The sequence below is a fragment of the Bidens hawaiensis genome, unplaced genomic scaffold (genome assembly GCF_021521415.1).
Source record: "Bidens hawaiensis isolate Kalapana, Puna unplaced genomic scaffold, B.hawaiensis_p1.1 tig00025577_1, whole genome shotgun sequence".
Taxonomy (NCBI): domain Eukaryota; kingdom Viridiplantae; phylum Streptophyta; class Magnoliopsida; order Asterales; family Asteraceae; genus Bidens; species Bidens hawaiensis.
The window spans coordinates 136883-155111 of NW_027505056.1; the positions used below are offsets into that span (position 1 = coordinate 136883).

Here is an 18229-nt window from a genome sequence, read left to right on the forward strand (position 1 = left end):
GAATCTATTGATGTCGCCTCAAACTTGATATTTAATGGTAAATACGTACAAATCAAACATCAATGAACAATCTACAAGAATGCATACATGTTATAATCTCTTAAATGTATGGTGCTCTTGTTTTTCACACTTAAACTAGCTCAAATATAACATTTTAATGACGCCAATCTATTAAGGGGATCTGAGTTATGTTGACCACTACAATTATAAAGCTAACTCTAGACAGACATGACATAATTACACCCCTAAAAATTTGATCTACTTCGTCTTCTAAAGAAGCACAGAAAGAACAAAAAGATGAAAGTTGCCACCCTTAAACAAAATGTTGAAAGTGAATTATTTTTTTGTATCATACGCCAAACACAGTTAACTTTCAAAGGGATACAATTAATTGACTTGAAATTGCAATCTTTCTCCATCAATAAGGTCAATTTTAAGAATAGCTTTGATATACTTTTCCTAAAGATCATGTACTCCAACTTTAGTATCCATCACCATTTGGTAAGCATCACAAGATTTAACAACTTTAAGCATCCAATCCAAGGCCAGGATCGCCTTTAGTTATGTCATTCAACCACTAGCTAGGTATATTCTACTATGATTTAAAACCAAGTAACTACGCATACACGTCTTTTGTTCCATTCCTTAAAATGGAGTATGATATAGAGAACCTTTTTGGGCAAGAATTGTGTCCATAACACTGTTATTCAAAAATGCTTCCTACAAAAGGCCAATTATTGTGCTGTAACTTTTGCCACCTTTTTTCCATCCTCAAGAGTTTCTTCTTGTTTTAAGTTTAATCCTAGACACCTTATATTACAATAAAAGTTCACTTTGCTTTATTTTTAATATTTTGTTTATTGCTTAGGGTAGCATGAATCACATATGATGCAAGCAATATATAAATGTAACCATACCTTAGTACGTTTGTCGTGTCGACAATAATAAAGAATCTCCTAGATAAAACGTAATAATCAGACGAATAATGAATCTATGCTACTATTTCGGCACATTATAAGCACAAACCTTATTTCAATTCTTTTGAATAGACAAGGGACAAACCTTATTTCTTATAGATTTGGTAGGTGGGCCGGATCGGCTATTCACAAAATGATACATATAACTAACAATCAATTAATGACGATTAGCAAGTAAAGTGTCCTTTTCAAGTACATTAGCTGTTTTAAGAAAAGGACAAACATTGATTGTCCTTGATTAATTTTATGGCAAAGAAGACCATGATCTTCGGACACTAGGGGTTGGATCGTGTTTCCTGCAGGTCCGCTAAAACAAATTTCAAGATAAATTCATCTATCTTGCATGATATAACAGGCAAGGTAGTAATTGTTCGATCAGCTTGAGAAGAACTCGTGAGAAAACATCGAGTATTTTGGTATTAGTCTTTCGTGCAAAAGAGAGAGCGGAAAAAATAAAATAAATTTGAGAGTATTCCTCCCAATTTTCTCAACATATGCATTGTCTCGTTTTTTTTCATCATCGTAACTATAAACAAGCTCAATTTTTATAGTTATAATCAACAGAAGCACTCTACATTCCTAAACTGTAGTTGCAATAATGAACTGTAATTGGGCAATTATAATGGTTTAACAACAGTTGAAAGAGACCGGTATTCTTATTAATGAAAATAATTACAATGACTTGTAACTTCAGCAACTTAATATGCCAGGTATTAGGAAGAAAACAGTAGTTTCAAACGAGTAAAATTAGTAGACATTCCGAGGTTCTATTATTTTCGGGTTAAGTCAAAGTCTCTGATACAGTTAAGAACTCAAATCTCTTGACTACTTCATCGTATCAAATGTTGGGGATTTCTTCAAATCGTATATCTTTGGAAAATCTGAGAGTCGTGAAACACTTTCAGATAAGAACTATTTGTTGGTTCCCAAATGTTTTGACCGAATAAAACTCAGATTGAGTGCAAGAATCAATATGAAGATTGAGAGAGTTTTTATGAACCAGAATCTTTATCGTATGATCAAGGCAGTTTTAATTAGGGTTGAGTAGTTGTAGCTGCCTTTGCAGTTATCTTGATTTTGAATTTAAAAACTCAAAAAACGCTCTTGGATTTTATGACAATAAAACATCAAAATTTAATAAAGTTAAATTTCTAATGTGTTTTTAATATAACAATATATGTTAAAAAAAATCAAGCTGACCTAGCAGGGGCGCTGCCCCTTGGATCCTGCCAGGGGCTGCCGCCCGTTACACCACGCCACCAGGGGCGCTGCCCCCGGACCCCCATCAAGGAGCGTTGCCCCCTTGGAACCCCCATGACTTAGGAGCATCGCTCCTAAAGTACTAATAGAATAATAAATTACAATAAGACCAAATAAGTGTGCACATCGCACCAACTTATTTAGATACGTATTACAATTAACTTGATCAACAAGTTAATCCTTAATTACACTAAACTAACTAACATCAAAAGCGTTGCATGACAACGAGAACATATTGTTCAGCTTTGGTGTCTTCATGTCGCGGACATGCACATCTTTGAGTTTTACGCTAATCGGACCAAATTTTGCATTCAATGTGCGCACGCATAGTAGTTAGAGTAAAAAACAACGTAAAATGCTTATAAAGCACTATATATATAGTTTTTCCACTTACCTATTGTTTTGGTCTACCGAAGCAATAATTAAACAAATTTTATTAAGTGAGGTAGAGTATTCTACTATTCTTCAACAATTGCGGTAAATAAATGGGGTAAAAGTGAATGTGAACACATCGATATAACAAGGAAAAGCCTAGGATCCTGGTAATGATCTTTGGAGAAAACCTCGTGAGGGAAAAACTATCTACTGCCTCAACTTATTAATGAAGTAAAATTGGTTACAACTCGAGAACTGAATGAGAATGAATGTTTAGTACAATTGCAGGTGTTGTGAGTGAAGAGAATGTGTCGTAGGTTGTACTCAATAGCCTCCTCATATAGAAATAAACATAACTATAAGTCCTATAAATATGAGAACCTTAACTGTCATGACCGTTTGAAGACGTATTCTTTAATCCACGTGCATTTCAACTAGCCCTCCGAGCTTTGAAGTAAGAGTTAGTCATCTAACTGTTGTAGGACGATATAGCTTTGAGTAATATGCAAGCATAACATAAGTGTAATATATGGTCGCTTAGTTAAGGATCCTGAAGTTAACTAGGAATCTCAGCTGCCAGAATACTCGTCAGGATCATGTCAGAGATAAATTGACCCCTAACACCTATATATTTGATAAGTTTTATTCATTACTAATTAAAAGATTCTTATCAAACCCACACATCTTGCGAAACTAACAACAAGAACGCAAACCTTTAAATTATCAACTATATCTTCCACATATCGGTGTAGCTAATTTATGTTTCTTTTAAATTTGTTTGATTGTTGACTCTAGTTTAATTTTCATTAGTTATATCTTTGTTTATGAAAGTTGTCGCTTAGAAAAAAACAGTTATTTATGCACAGAGTTTTCTTATATTTGAATGGCATTTATGTACAAAGTTATTAAAATCCATTCATATTTTCACTATTTTTTTCAAACAATGTACATACAATACAAGTACACATAATTAATTTCTCGATATTGATTCAAGAAACTAGCTAAAAGTATATCAAAAGGAAACAAATTATACGTATACCGAACAGGAATCATTTTTTTTTACTGATATTATATTGGGTTAATTTTTTTTAGAACGACGACTTTATTGTATTTAGATTATTATACTCTCAAAATTTGGAGAGTCTCGATGCCTCACTTTGGCCAGACTATGTTGTCTTAACCGGCCTCACGCTGATTGGCTTGGGCGATCCCCCGGGAAACCAAACCGCCAACTACCACTTGATAGTCGTGCAACCACAAGAGCATAACTCTCTGCGTAACACACAGTGGAACGAAAACCTAGGTGAACTCAGAGTTCAAACTGACAGTCTTTGCACAAGGCTTAGCTCAATCTTTCATTGTCAATATCCACTTAAAAGTGACCTAAGTGGGGGTTCGAACTTGAGTCTACACCGAAGAACTTAAATCTCCTATCACTAGGCCACGAGTAAAGGATTATTATATTGGGTTACTATTTTTGTAATAATAATAATAATAATAATAATAATAAACCCGTAAGATTTAGATGATCGTGAACAAATAATTAACATTTGATTTTTGCATGCCGATAGTAGTATTCTTAAAAACACAAACATCTGGAAGACATCATTTTACGTCACGTTATTTTATTTGAAAATTCAAAGGAACATAAAGGACAAACATGAACGTTGGGAAACCCAAAACAATTGTATATTCAGGGATATAGAAAAAACTTGGACGTGAAGGGTGAAATCGAAACCTTGTATATTCGGTACATATAATGATGGGCCAAAATCAATTGTAAGTTTTTTTAATTACAATTTGATCGTGTACGCTGTTTGGTAGCCTATTAACAGTTGCTAATAGGTTATCTATTAATGGTTTATAGTTTCTTAATGGTTATCTTTTAATTGTTCAGACTTAAGACTACATTTTTACCAAGAGGTTATGAATTATTAAGAGGTTGCATTTTAATAACTGTTAAGAGGCCACCACCAAACAGTCCGACCCTTTAAGTGTTATGCGTATTAAGTGATATTTGTGGGATTACCTGCTTGTTTATTCATATTGAAACTGAATATATTAGTATGTATATATGTAATTAACTTTGTTTTAAAATAAAAATCCACAAAATGACTGTGGTATAATGGTCAATGGAAATAGTCCTGGTCTTATTCAGAACCAAATGTTCGAGGTTCAATTCTCAGGAGGGTTTTATTTTTCTAAAAGAATAAAAATAAACAAAATTCCTCCATGCTTCATATGGTCCCTTTTATTATGTTATTTTATTTTTGTTTTTCTTCGTATTAAGCTTTGAAAATACAACCCATATGGTTATTAATTTATTTATCTCATAATTGAAAACATGATATTTGAAAGTAGGAGTTATAAAGAATTGATCAATAACCTTGCCTATAAAATTTATAGGAGCTAGCTTCACGATTCGTATAACTGTTTAACATCGATAATTTCGATACAATAATTTTGTTTATTGGTATCACAATTGTTTAAATGATATATTAGTTATATTTTGAGGACCTGCTTTTGTTAATTACTCGCCATGTGCCCCAAATTTTTAAGGATTCTCGGGGATGGACTTGGTATTTTAATTTGTTAATTTGTTTTAGAACGACTAACTCACGCACCCCTAATTGTATTCCTAAATCTACACCATCGTTTATTATAGGCCGGTGAAACTCATTGAGAGGACCCCATTATATTCAACACTAGGCTAGAATCCCTTTGATTGGTATATACGTATATTATTTGTATATGTAAAGCAATAACAATAAACTCCAAAAGAAGACGTGAAAGGAAGCCTCACCAACCTACATGTGGGTAAGTAAGATGGTTTGATTGCTTAGTTAGCTCGTAAGCACAAAGTGTCATAATCATCTCAAAGCCACACACTACATGTGCAACAATTACTTGCATATACAACCTATAGAACATGCATTTGAATATTAGAGAGAGAAAGATCACTCTGACCAATCTTAATTGTGTCTAAAGTAACCACCATAAGACCCTTTTTTATAAATGTTTATGGTGTTTGATTTGGACTTTTGCTTAGAATCTCCACATCTATTATCATTACTCAAGACATGCCCCCTCTTATGGCCCAATATTCCCAGCTTGTTCATAAAGTTTTCTACAATTTTTTCCCTTTTATGATGACATCATATTGCTACATTAATACGTATAACATAAACATTACTCTAAAGAAATATTACATATTTACATGTCATTATCGTTGAATGATTGGATAAGAATGCTGACAATTGATTAGTCAAGTTTCTAGAGCTTCCTGGAGCCGGCCCTGGCCTTTATATAAAACCTATACAACGTTTTGTTAATGTTACCACATGTACTTTTAGTGTTTTTGATGACACGAATATAATAAAACATGTTGGTGGAAGTGAATCATTGAAGGATTCAAGTTTCAAGAAATGGAAAGTAGCTTTAACCACTTCGTAACCATTTGTGTTTCAAGATTACAAAAATAATATGGGAAAAGGGGAAGAAACAAAGAAAAGTAAATGATTGTTGGGGCAAGCATGTAACTTTTGAATGAAGCTAGGTATTAATATTAGCTTCCCATTGTGCATCCACATCAAGAAAAAGGTCAAAGGAAAAGTCCAAACTAAGTCAACACCACTTGTTTGGCTTGTAAAGTGCATGGCATGTTGTTGCCTTCACTTCAAATGTTTTGCCTTAATAGAAGATAGGTGTGTCTAAGTGGAGCTACCACTTATACCCCAATATCAAACACTTCTTATGGGGCCCTTCATTTTTCAATATTATTATTATTTTGTTATTTTTGGTTTGCTTTTATGGGATTTCTGCATCAATGTGATGCATTGCTGAGGGAGTTGAAGGCCTTTTGAGTTTACAAACTGATTTATTCTACTCACACATACTTACAAAATATAAAGAAAAAAATGATCGATTTAGATCATATCTTATCTTAAGTCAATCACTCTAATTGAAAATTAATTAAGTAGTTGAGTTGAAAAACTCTAAATTACTAATTTTACAGTATATTTTATTTTAATAATATTTGGTGATAAGAGTATTTATCTAAAAAAAGGAAATAGACAAAATTGTTTGAACTTGTCACCTCTGTTTTAAGAAACACGATCTTTAATAAGTGGGCTAGTAGTTACTAGTAAAACCAATAGATCGACATATGGTTGATGTATCTTTGAACTCGGTTTTTGAACTTACGAGGCTAAAACCATAACTGCACAAATAAAAAGATGAATAATTTTGTTAGCATTATCATAATATTTTATAAGCAATAAAACTTCTTTAATTATCTTCACCAAATTCAGTGAAATTTTTCTTTTTAAGGAGACTTAGAAATAGAACACACCTCAACAATATATAATATAATAATAGCTTTTCATTGACAATATTGTGAAAACCATTTGAGTCCATAAATATTTTTAATTTAAAAACAACTTGGTTTTCGTTAATTTTTGTTCAGAATATTCAGAAGAAAAAAAGTGTATTTTCTTTTTTCAATAGAAAAAACCAATGAATGTAATGAAACATTATAAAAGAATAAAATAAAAACTAATAAAGCAAATTCCTATTTTGCCTTGTTTTTGGTTTCCAGTTGTCTCAGCGGCTCAGCCTAATGTTGAAATTGGACACGGATATGGATCAACTAATGTGATGGACCGAGCATTGGGCTGGAGGTTTGGACTTGAGGAGTGGGATTAAAACTATGATTTATAGGCCTATTAACATTTTAATATTTTATGGTTAATCTGGCCTTACTACGCTTACACGAATTGCGTTTTCTACACATGGGCCATATTGCCACTTTATGGATCTGTGTATTGTGAGTTGTGAGTTTAGATTTTATTTTTTTGCAAGTACACGGTTAAAGATTTTACTTGAGGAACTGTCCCAAGAAAGGTTATATTGTGTCATTCCAATTAGTATCAACAGGGCTAGCAGTTCTAATCAACATTGAATCAATTATCACATTCACGTAAGTTTACTTCAAATTGTATTGTGTTTACACTTAGCATCATCTTTAGTATTTGTGATTGTCAACATGGTATCAAGAAAACTATCATCACGGTTCCTCATCGAATAACAAAGTCGACGATTGTTCAACATTGATTTGTATAACTTTCTTTTTGGTACTAATTTCTTCATGTTGCAATATAAATCATTTTTAGAATTATTTTATTTTATTTAGTCTACCTTAATTACTAGCTGCTTCTGTATTTATAATAAGTTCATCAGAACATTAAGAAATAGCATTTAAAAGTCACTCAATACCAGATTTAAAAAAAAAAAAGACAAACTGAAAAAAGAAGATATAATATTACGATGAAGCCGTTATGTTGTAACAATCCAGTTATACATACTTTTGGTGTTTTGTTCTGATTTATTTTTTAATTCAATCAAGGGTATAAGGCTAACAAGCTAGTAATTCATAAGTGTTCACATATATACATATACACATATATATGACCCAATTTTCATATACATATGGTAGCTGCCATTCCTACTTGTCCTTGATATTGTTGCCACATCATCTGCTCTTCCATTAGTAACCTTTGTTTCTTCTCAATATCCGACATTTGCACGTATGAAGGTGGCGGCACAGCAAATGACGCGGCAAAGGGGTCTTCACCCGGTGAAATGCCATTAGCTGAAGTTGATGGTAGCAATGCTAGTGGTGCTTGCATTCCGGTGGTTCCAAATGCGACACTGCTTGCACTCCCCGAATTAATAGCAGCTTGTGTTGCTCCTTGATGGTACATCTCCTCAAGAAGCAATGTATCTAATCCGCCTGGAAGGGATGGTTGTTGTTTTGATAATTGACTAGCGGTTTGAACCAGAGCCGTTTCCCAATCAGCTGACTCGTCGAAGGGCTCCCATGGTTGAATTGCGGTTTTCTCTATAGTTTCGGTTACTAAACCATAGCCGAATAATGCTAGAGCCATTTGGTCAGAATGGTCTTTTGTTGTTGGGACATCATTTTCAAAAGATAACAAATCACCTATATCTTGAGCCTTTGTCTCTTTAATCTCTTCTTCATATCCTTCGGTTATTGGCAATGGCTCAACTAAAATGAGATGATGTGTAACCTGTGGTTCTGCTTTTGGTTCTGGTTCTGGTTCTGATTCACGTATTGGTTCAGGCTCAGACTCAGGCTCAAGCTCGAGCGCAAGTTTTGGTTCGTGATTGAATTCTATCTTTTGTTTGATAAACTCTTCCATTTCATCAAGTTTCATTTGTGAAATCTTGGTTATCTCTGGATAATCTGAAGTCCTTGCAATGTTGGCATCATTGCACCAATAATAAAAACTGTCGAGTTCTTCGTATTGCTTTGCCACTTGACAGAATATCTCAAAAACGTCCATGGAGTCTACTACATCGAGTTCTTCAAAACGATCTAGCAATATAAACACTATCTCCGTTATCTCGTGGTAAAGCTGGAAGCTTTGTTTAACAAGTGGATATAAAGCCATTGCCACAATCCTATTATTGTTTGCAGCACCTGAATCATCATCAACAAAGATATAAAAAATTAATAAAAGTTGAATTAAAATGTGTGACCCATAGAAAGTAGACTAGTAATGTTACCTGTAGGTTGGCAAGCAAGAAAGGAATCAAGTTGTTTCATTAAATGTTGTATCCTTGAACAAATTTGCATGTTTTGCATATTCCAAAGTTGACTTGTTCCAACAACGAGGGTTCCGGGGCTTAGAAGCACATCTTCGCCCTCTGTATGCGAAAACATCCCAAACCTTCCCTCGTATTCTTGTATCGGGGAATCTAGCAGCTCACGGAGATACAAAGCATAGGCTCGTACGAAAGCCGAAAAATCTGATGAATTAGCCCAAGCTACATCTTGAAAGTTTGACATGTCCAATATGTGTGTGCCATTAACATTTGTTGCTAAGAGAACCGCTTGCATAAAATCCGGGCTTCCAACTTGGACAAGACGTTGGATCAAGACGAGTGCTTTTAAGGCCACAACCCAATCTTTCGTCTTGCATAAGCGTTGAGAGATGGTTGCAACACAAGAGGCGGCATGATTACACGAATATGACGCGAGGGTTAAGATTTCTTGGATGTGATGCTCTTTTGCTAGACAAGCTTTGTGACCCGTGGCCTTGACAATAGCAACTCGAAGATCCGAAAAGGTTGCAACTTTGGCTAGGGTTAGACTGGTGTGATCCTTGAATACGCCAAAGGCGTTCCTGAAGTTGCTTGATTCCATTGGAGATGATCCAACTGCGGGTTGACGTAATTTTTAATGAACAAATGGAGAATCTCCCTCGAGAAGCAGATTCTCCAGTTGGTTGACTTCTTTTATTGTTATCAGGTGTGACTTAGAATTTATTCTTGTTAACAATTGAAGAACCTCTATGGAAGAACAACAATGTTAACAAGATTAAATTTGAATTTCTTCTCTAATGTGTTGTTATTTCTGTTTAACACATTGTTATCTTAATTTTGGATGTATTTTTCTTTAGCCTTGGCATTGGATACCATAAATCTTCCTAATATTAAGCATGATAATGTGGACGATTGTGAGGAAATTAATGAGCATCATGTCCATTTTTATCCAGATTGTTAAAATGCGCACGGGAAGACGAAAACTTGGCACGTGAGATCAAACTCATTGTTTTTTAAAATCGTTTAAACGATTCGGCCTTTGGCCAGTAGGATATTTGCTTGTTTCAAGGCTGTAATCCGATAATGACCAAATTCGTGTTGACTCAAAAGCGACACCTTGTGGGTCCCCGGCCATGTCGTTTTTGTTTGTTTTTTTTTTACTAATTTATTTTCAGGTTTTTTGTCGTCAATATAATGAACCTAACTGATAACGACCTAAAATAGTCGAGGAATAAATTCACACGCACACAAAAGAAAAAAGAAAGCCGGTTCGTTAAAAAAACAAAATTCGTGAAGCACCATAGTTTGTTAACACATGTGATCTAAATGTGTAGATGACGACACCACAAACTAAGAGGTGTGTTCCAAGACGGCAAGACCATCACTTCCAACACTATATTCACTAGCAAATAAACATTGAGGATCTAAATAAGGAGGTATAGCTCGGGGACGAAGAAGATAACATAATTGAATGGACATCACTACCTCTAGCAGTCTAGTTTGATAAACATTAGTTTGTATATTTATGGTAAATATTGCATCTTCGTTCTATTTATAGTTAAACTTACCAACAATGGATGCCCCGTCGGTATTCGGTCTATGACATTTACAAACTTGCAAAGCCTAGTGTATTTATTTATTATTATTTTAAGCAAAAGACGTTAAGCAAATCATTTAAGTATAATTTTTTTTGAAGTTAATTTGTCCATAGAATTAATACACCCACATTGAGTGCCCCACATATAGTGAAAAACGTCATGTTGGCGGGTGGATTGGTTTCTGGTTAGCGGAATGTATTCTTTAATCTAACTCGACCCACATACTTCCTAGCGTCTTGTAGGATTCACATAAAGTCTTTTTTGGGTAAACTCGTTATAAGCTCATTTATCAATATATGTAATATCTATTAACTTAATAATAATTTAAAGAATTTTCTCCAAATGAAACATTCCTAGTGTCTTTTAATTGTTTTTGAAAACTTGGTTTATATAGTTAGCTCGTGATTAGAAACAAATACAAGAGATTAAATAATTAATGGGTAGTTTGAAATAACAAATAAGAATGTTGAAAGTAAAGAGGTGATGAGAATGTTTTAAAAAGAAATTTAGTTTAAATGGATATTGGTTTTTAGTAATCTTAATTTTCTCTCATTAGTAGATAACACTCTCAATGTTCGATTTGTCACCCATCACTCTCAACTTTCACCATATTTTCATGTATCACTCCTCATCTAAAGGAACACTAACCTCGTCAATGTTTTGGACTAAAAATGCCATTTAAATTAGTTGAGGGGTGAAAAAGAAAATTAAATTATTTAACATATACCAAAATTTGCCACCATCCGACCCTAGATCTCTCTCCCCTTCATTGAATTTCTCTTTCTATGATTGACAATCTCTCTGTGGTGGCTTATATGGGTATGAGATATGTGTTAAAAATTAAATATCTTTTTTACCCCCTCAATTAATTTGAATAACATTATTAGTCCAAAACATTTACGAAGTTAGTGTTTCTTTAGAAGGGGAGTGGTGCAAGAAAATAAGGTGAAAGTTGGGAGTGGTATGCAACAAATCGAAAGTTGTGACTGCTATCAACCAATGAGGGAAAGTTGGAAGTATTAAAAACCGATATCCCTAGTTTAAAATATGGTTACGGAAAAACTCATAAAAGTAATAATTAAAATACTTATCTTCTCTTAAATCTTAATATCAGCTTTTCATAAACTCTTACATACAAGGGCTTACATATGAACATACAATTAAAAAGTCTTGTTTGAGTTTAACAAATTTTTAAGCGAATCATGTTTTAGTTGATATGCTCAAGAAAAGGGGTCGTATCAATCAAATTTTATTTTTTTTTTATATTTGTATCATGTTTCGGGGTAAATTGTCGCCCCTAATTGAGTCAGGTTCCAGCCCTATTAATTTTTTATTTTCTTCACCTTATTTTCATTTAATTTATTCCATTTTTGAAATTTAAGTTTTACATAATATTATTTTAGACTTTTAATTTTTAAAATTTTACGTGTATATTTTAATAAATTGTAAACTTTGTAAAAGTTACAAAGTAAGAAAAAGTATAAACATGCAAAAGGATTTGCTTTTTAAAAAATTATATAAAAGTGATACTTTTAAATATATTGTATTGAATATATAAAAATATAAAAATTTACATTAACTATTCTATATACTATATTACTATTTATAGTGTATATATTGTGGCAATCTACCTTACATAATAAAGGAAACTAATATTGGACAGCTGTCACCTCCAAAATTTATATTTTTCCGCCCATTCCAAATAAGTTTTATTATCTCCACGGGTGATTAATATCCTGAGCATTCCTATTCTCCAGCGAAGGCGTTTTTCACAGTTAGGGTTTTTCTCCTGATGCATATTCTGCAGAGCTCGATTCTATTCTTCAGCCACAACTTTTTCGCAATTAGGGCTTCATCAGTGATTCACTGGTTTTGGTGTACTTGTGTGCAGGATATCGATTCCGTTCTTTGATTCCTTTGTTTGACAATCACGACAAGGTTTGATTTTCATTCGTTTATTAGATTTTGTTAATTATCTATGTTGATTAGGGCAGGGTTTTTGTAGTAATCTCTCAGGTCTGCACTAAACTAGGTAATTTGATATTTTCTCCATTTTCATTTTATAACATAGATGAGGAAAATATCATATGATAGTGTTTATAAAGGTACTCTTGCTATACCATCGAGTATATTATATTATCATCCAAAGGGGTGGTCTTTACGGTTCGAAATATTACCTTTTTAAGAATCTTGATATACTATTTTATTTTTAATAAAACATTGGTTTTGAAAGTAGTTTAATCCAAGCAATGGTTTACCGGTCATGGTCAAGTAATTTTAAACATTTTTTATATCAGGTGCTTATTGCAATGGGACCAGGTATGATCATTTATGGTGAAACAACTAAGGTCAGGATCAGTTTTTGTTTGTATCTCTTGTTTGCTTTCGCCATAGTTCATATGAATAGAATACTCATTTGAGTATATGTTTGTTAATATGTAGCATTTGTAGTTTTAAAGTAAATCATGCTGAATTTGGTAAGGTAAAATTTCACAAGATTTTGTGTTGCTTGGTATTTTCAATCCTTTAAAAGGTAAAATTGGCATTCTGTTACTTAAAATTTGCATTATCTTTTTTATGTCAGACGATCTTAAAAATGTTTTTTCAAGAAAAAAGCATAAAGGGCAATATGGGGGATAAGTAAAATTGTTTGGGATTATGTCAGAATGAGTGTGGTTTCTGACATAAAGCAATGTGTACTTATTTAAAACAACCAGTCGATCACCTTTTAATCTGTTATTGGTTGAAATATGGATCAAATGTACACATTAAGGTTAGATTATGGTGGTGGTGACTTACTTTACATTCAACTTGAAGATATAATATATTTTCAATACTGCAAATCTTTATACTTAAGGGTACATGTATGTAGCCAATATTGGATCTATATGATGATAAGTTGATAACCCGTACGAAGTTGAGATATAAATACTTAAAATATAACCCGGTATTGAACAATTCTTTAATAAACTCGTTACTCGTATGAATTTCATATTAGACTATTAGGATTTTATATAATTTCATTGACAATATTTGTCTCCATGCTTCAGCAACCCCTTGGTAGCAAAGCTCCTGCTGATAAGAAAATGAAGGTGATGCTCTATTAGATGTTGTATTGTATTACACCATCTTTATGGCAGGTAAATTTTCAGAGCATCTTTCTTTCATTTCTTTTCTTTTGGTTGGATGTGCACTTAACTATTTGAGTATGAATATAAAGATTTCCCCAATATTGGCTATAAACATTTCAGAAGGATTTAATGAAATTCCATGTATAACTTACATATGGGTTGGCATAAAGGAGTAAATTGCATACACACATTTTCTATGTGTTTGTATTTGGTAGTAGTTTCTTATGGTTAACATTCTTTCTAGGCTTTTAATTTTGGGTTTTCCTTTCTGTTACTGTTACTGGTCGTTTTCATAGCTCTTTAATTTCAGTTTGGTTTTATTTGATGTTCTCTCCTTCTACACAACTCATTTAATTTTAATTTGAACTTTGTTTTCTTTTTGTTTTGATGTTTGCTAATTATGAATTCAACCCTTCTGCGCAAATTTAAGTATTGGTTTTTATTTCTGTTTTAGTGTTTACTAACTATGAATTTAAACATTCTGCAATTCTATACGATTTCTTTCTTTTTAGTGTGAGTACAAACCATATATCTATTACTCAGTACACTTTAATATTCAATTACAACTAGATATATGCTTTTTGATCTTTGGTGGTAAGAAGTAAACAAATGGTATTTGTGGTCCAACCTACCCCGGTCTATTTTGACCCACCTGTTGTGACCCGTATCGGTTATTATCTAACTCATTTAATAATCTTGATGAATGTATAACTTCGAGTTTTTATAAATACTTTTTTAACGTTTTTGTCATTTGATTAGAATTATTTTTTAATTTCCAAAGTCTAACTCTCTAACACCCCCCCACCCCCCACCCCCTCCGGAAGCTGTTGACACAAAACAAACTATTGTTAGTTATAATGTATGTACTTTTTATAATATCTCATGTATAACCCATAGCAAAAAATAAAGGAAACCATCAAATTGTTTCTTTCTTTTTTTTGATAGAATTGTCATTATTTTAGCTTAATAATTTAGATGGCAATTGTTAACCAAGTCTATTTCACCTTTCATTCTCGTGTTGACTTGTATAAAGTTATTGCATCAATGGAAGGCTAGCAGATGAGACTTGTATAAAGCTATTGCATCAATGGAAGGCTAGCAGATGAGACGAACAACAACAATCATTCTCTTTAATGTTGTTGTCAAATCATTCGCACACACATCTTGTAGAGAAATGGTCATTAAGCATACTAGAACCAATTTTAAAAGGTCAGACAAAAGTATTTAAGCTTATTTTTATATCCAGATGCTGCCAAATTTGTATACAGCTAATGCTAAACACATCTACAGAAGAACAGCCACTCACACCCGTGTGCCCAGAATCAATTGCAGCTTTTGCATATTAAATGGTGTTACACAATGAACATGCACTTACAACCTTGCCTTTTTATATTGCAGCGCATTACATGGATGATACATGGATGATACCATTCCTTTTGTAATGTTTAATATTTAGAAATTCATTCTTTTCTAATTCAAGTGTTCCATTGACTGGATTGACTGGATTGCTAATGTAATTATTAAAATGTGGCAATGGTTGGATTATAAACCATAAAAACTTATATATAACATGCAAGTTTATTATTCATTGTTTAATTCGTAGAGTTGTAACTTATATAATTTATATCTTTCAACCTGTGTAGCACACAGGTACGTAACCTAATAGATAAGATAATAACTAATGACATAACACCTATGTGCTATGTGGATGACGTTAGAGAAGAAATGAATGAAATATTTCTGATATCCGGCAAAACTCAAAACCATAAAACCTATCTTTATACCGGAATATGAGTATATTAAGGGTAATTATAATAATTACAAGCTAACAATATAAAGTAACCATTTATTATTATTATTACAATCATAAAGCACGGGTTTGTTCCCGCTTTTGCCATGATTTATTACCTTATATTATATCATTTTATTATCACTCACATTAATCTCGCAAGATGACGTCATCAGCTATATCCATCAACCCACCCACCGTATCCGACCCGAACTTCCTCGCAAACAGAAACGGGTCATTCCGTTTCCTCACAGACACATCTGAGCCGTTGATTTCCTCATCACCATACCTCGGCCTTCGTCTACGGATGGCTCCGATTAACTCCGGGCCCACTTCCATTTCGTGAAACGCACGCGGGTGACCGCCATGGCCACCTTTCCATTCAACGAACGTAAGTGTAGCTGGCACGCATCCACTCCTGTCTACCGTGGACATGAGCGTAGGCAAGTAGCTCTCCTCAGGGTAACAGCTGTACACATTCTCACGCAAACACGACACTTTAAACTTGGACCATATACGCGTGTCGTTAACTGCCACTGTGGCATGCTTACGTGTCAAAACCGAAAACTGAGACCCAATTCGGAACTCGTCAAACGGTACTTCCGGTAGCATCGCCGTGTCCCCACGCGCCGCCCATCTCCACCACGCGTTGTCCTCGTGTTCGAGGAGTTCGATGAAGCTGTGTTTCGAGTTTATCAACGTTTTATACGTGAAATCGAACGAGTGAAGCGGGATACAAGATGGGGAGAGTAAGGAGAACATGTAGTTTGTTGGGTCGTTTAGTAGGGCGTGTGCGAGTAGGCGTCGTTGAGCTGCGGCGAGTGAGGGGGTGTGGCGGCGCGTGGGTTTGGATGGGATGGTGCGGTTGGCGAATACGCCTTGGTAAAGAAGGTCGTGTCGGAGGCTAGGGTCAGAGTGTATGTATATGTTGTATAGATTATGTCGTTTTGTTCGGTTGAAATAACGCTCCCAGAGTGGAGCTAGCGGCAATGGTCCGGTTGCTAAAAACATGAATGCGAGCTTTTTTGTTGCTCCGGGTGGTGTGTTCGGGTTGACCTGAGATGCCAGCTGGAAAAGTGCATTATCATCATCAGCATCATTATCATTATTATTATTATTATCCATATCAGTATTATCGGTGTCGGTATCAGTACTATTATTATCATTATCATTATAATCATCAAGATCAATTTTTTCTATAAATGGCGGTGGAAGTGGGGCGGTTGTAGGTATTTTGGGTGATGATGAAATGGGGTTTTCTCGGTTGTAGGTTTTACGGGTGGTGGTGGTGGTAATGTCGTTGTTGATGGTGAAAACGATGGCAAGAGGAAGAGTAAGAAGAAGAGCGCAAAGGAGGGAGAGAGGTGTGGGAGACATGAGTCGTAGTTAATATGGGAGGTGGAAATGGAAGCGTACTATACAACGTTTGTTTTGATGGAATAAGCTCTAACTCAAATGAAGTTCGAGTTCCCATGATATATATACTCTATTCTCAAAGCTTATTAACTTTTTAACTTTTTAACGAGCAACTCAAAATAGCCTCAACCAAGCTAACGAGTGAGTATAACGTGACTTGTGTACAAATGAGCCAATTTCTTTTTTGCTTTTTTTATACGTACGTACCGGTATGCATAAAAGGCTAAAGCCATTTCAAACAAGCTTTTTTTCGAATAAACAATTGTTTGTATTTACATATCATATAGAGAATAAGTTATATTGATGTTGATAAGTAAAAACGAAAGAAGTTCATAATCTACTTTAAAATTATGAATCAACCAGTCTTAGGCACGGTATTTAGATTATTGACTATGTGAAAATGTGTTTCAGGATCATGCTTAATGTGTGATTAGAAGGTCATCTTTATTTTCATGTTTCATGTGTTTTGGTATAATGTTTCATGTGACGACCATATTTTTATGCTGAAGTCTTTTTATCGGATTAAAAGCCAAAATTTAAACACTACTTTGAGTAGAGTGAAAGCTATGTATTATCTTTAGAAAAAAAGAATAGTATATGACTATATGTAATCATTTGTAGTGAATGAAAGAACTACGTCAATAGGCTTAAAGGGGATTAAAAGGTAACAAAGTACACTTTTTTCACAATAGAATAGTTATGATGGGATTTTAATTTTGTGATGTAGATGAATCTAAAGTTATACCGTTACGACTTTAAGCATGCTTTTTATGAAAAGAAAAAAGAGAAAAAGTCAACCAAGCATCTATTTATGAAGCATATATCACGTGTCTTTGTCTTTGTCTTTGTCTTTGTCTTTATTTTTATTTTTATTTTCTTTTAGTTAATTTGTTGATAGAAAGAGCATGTGTGTGCCGGCAAACCATAAAATTTCATGAGTAGATTGTAACTCGCTAATGTAGTACCAACTAGATGATGGCGGGCAAGCATTGTAGATAAAATTGACAGGGGTCAAAATTGGTTCGGGGTCGTCAGAGCATCGATACGGAAGTACTC

At 33.9% G+C, this 18229-nt stretch overlaps 2 protein-coding genes across 2 annotated transcripts; both read right to left on the reverse strand.

Moving 5' to 3' along the window:
- Window positions 1-8078: 8078 nt before the first annotated feature.
- Window positions 8079-10446, reverse strand: LOC143610294 (putative clathrin assembly protein At1g03050). The gene is made up of 2 exons (XM_077084814.1): window positions 9201-10446; window positions 8079-9114 (listed from the first exon to the last, which is right to left on the reverse strand). The coding sequence occupies exons 1-2, from the start codon at window positions 9838-9840 to the stop codon at window positions 8090-8092; spliced, it is 1665 nt and encodes a 554-aa protein (XP_076940929.1). The 5' UTR covers window positions 9841-10446; the 3' UTR covers window positions 8079-8089.
- A 5228-nt stretch (window positions 10447-15674) lies between these two features.
- On the reverse strand, window positions 15675-17216 carry LOC143610289 (glycosyltransferase BC10-like). The gene has a single exon (XM_077084810.1). It carries the CDS (start codon window positions 17132-17134, stop codon window positions 15908-15910), a length of 1227 nt encoding a protein of 408 aa, XP_076940925.1. The 5' UTR covers window positions 17135-17216; the 3' UTR covers window positions 15675-15907.
- Between the last annotated feature and the right edge of the window lie 1013 nt (window positions 17217-18229).

What these genes read in the sequence shown, in the direction of transcription:
- LOC143610294 (XM_077084814.1), bottom strand. Translation starts at nt 9,840, where the DNA reads ATGGAATCAAGCAACTTCAGGAACGCCTTTGGCGTATTCAAGGATCAC. An exon ending in TCTTGCTTGCCAACCTACAG is followed by an intron (nt 9,115 to 9,200) that starts GTAACATTACTA and finishes ATGATGATTCAG; the next exon opens with GTGCTGCAAACAATAATAGG.
- LOC143610289 (XM_077084810.1), bottom strand. Translation starts at nt 17,134, where the DNA reads ATGTCTCCCACACCTCTCTCCCTCCTTTGCGCTCTTCTTCTTACTCTT.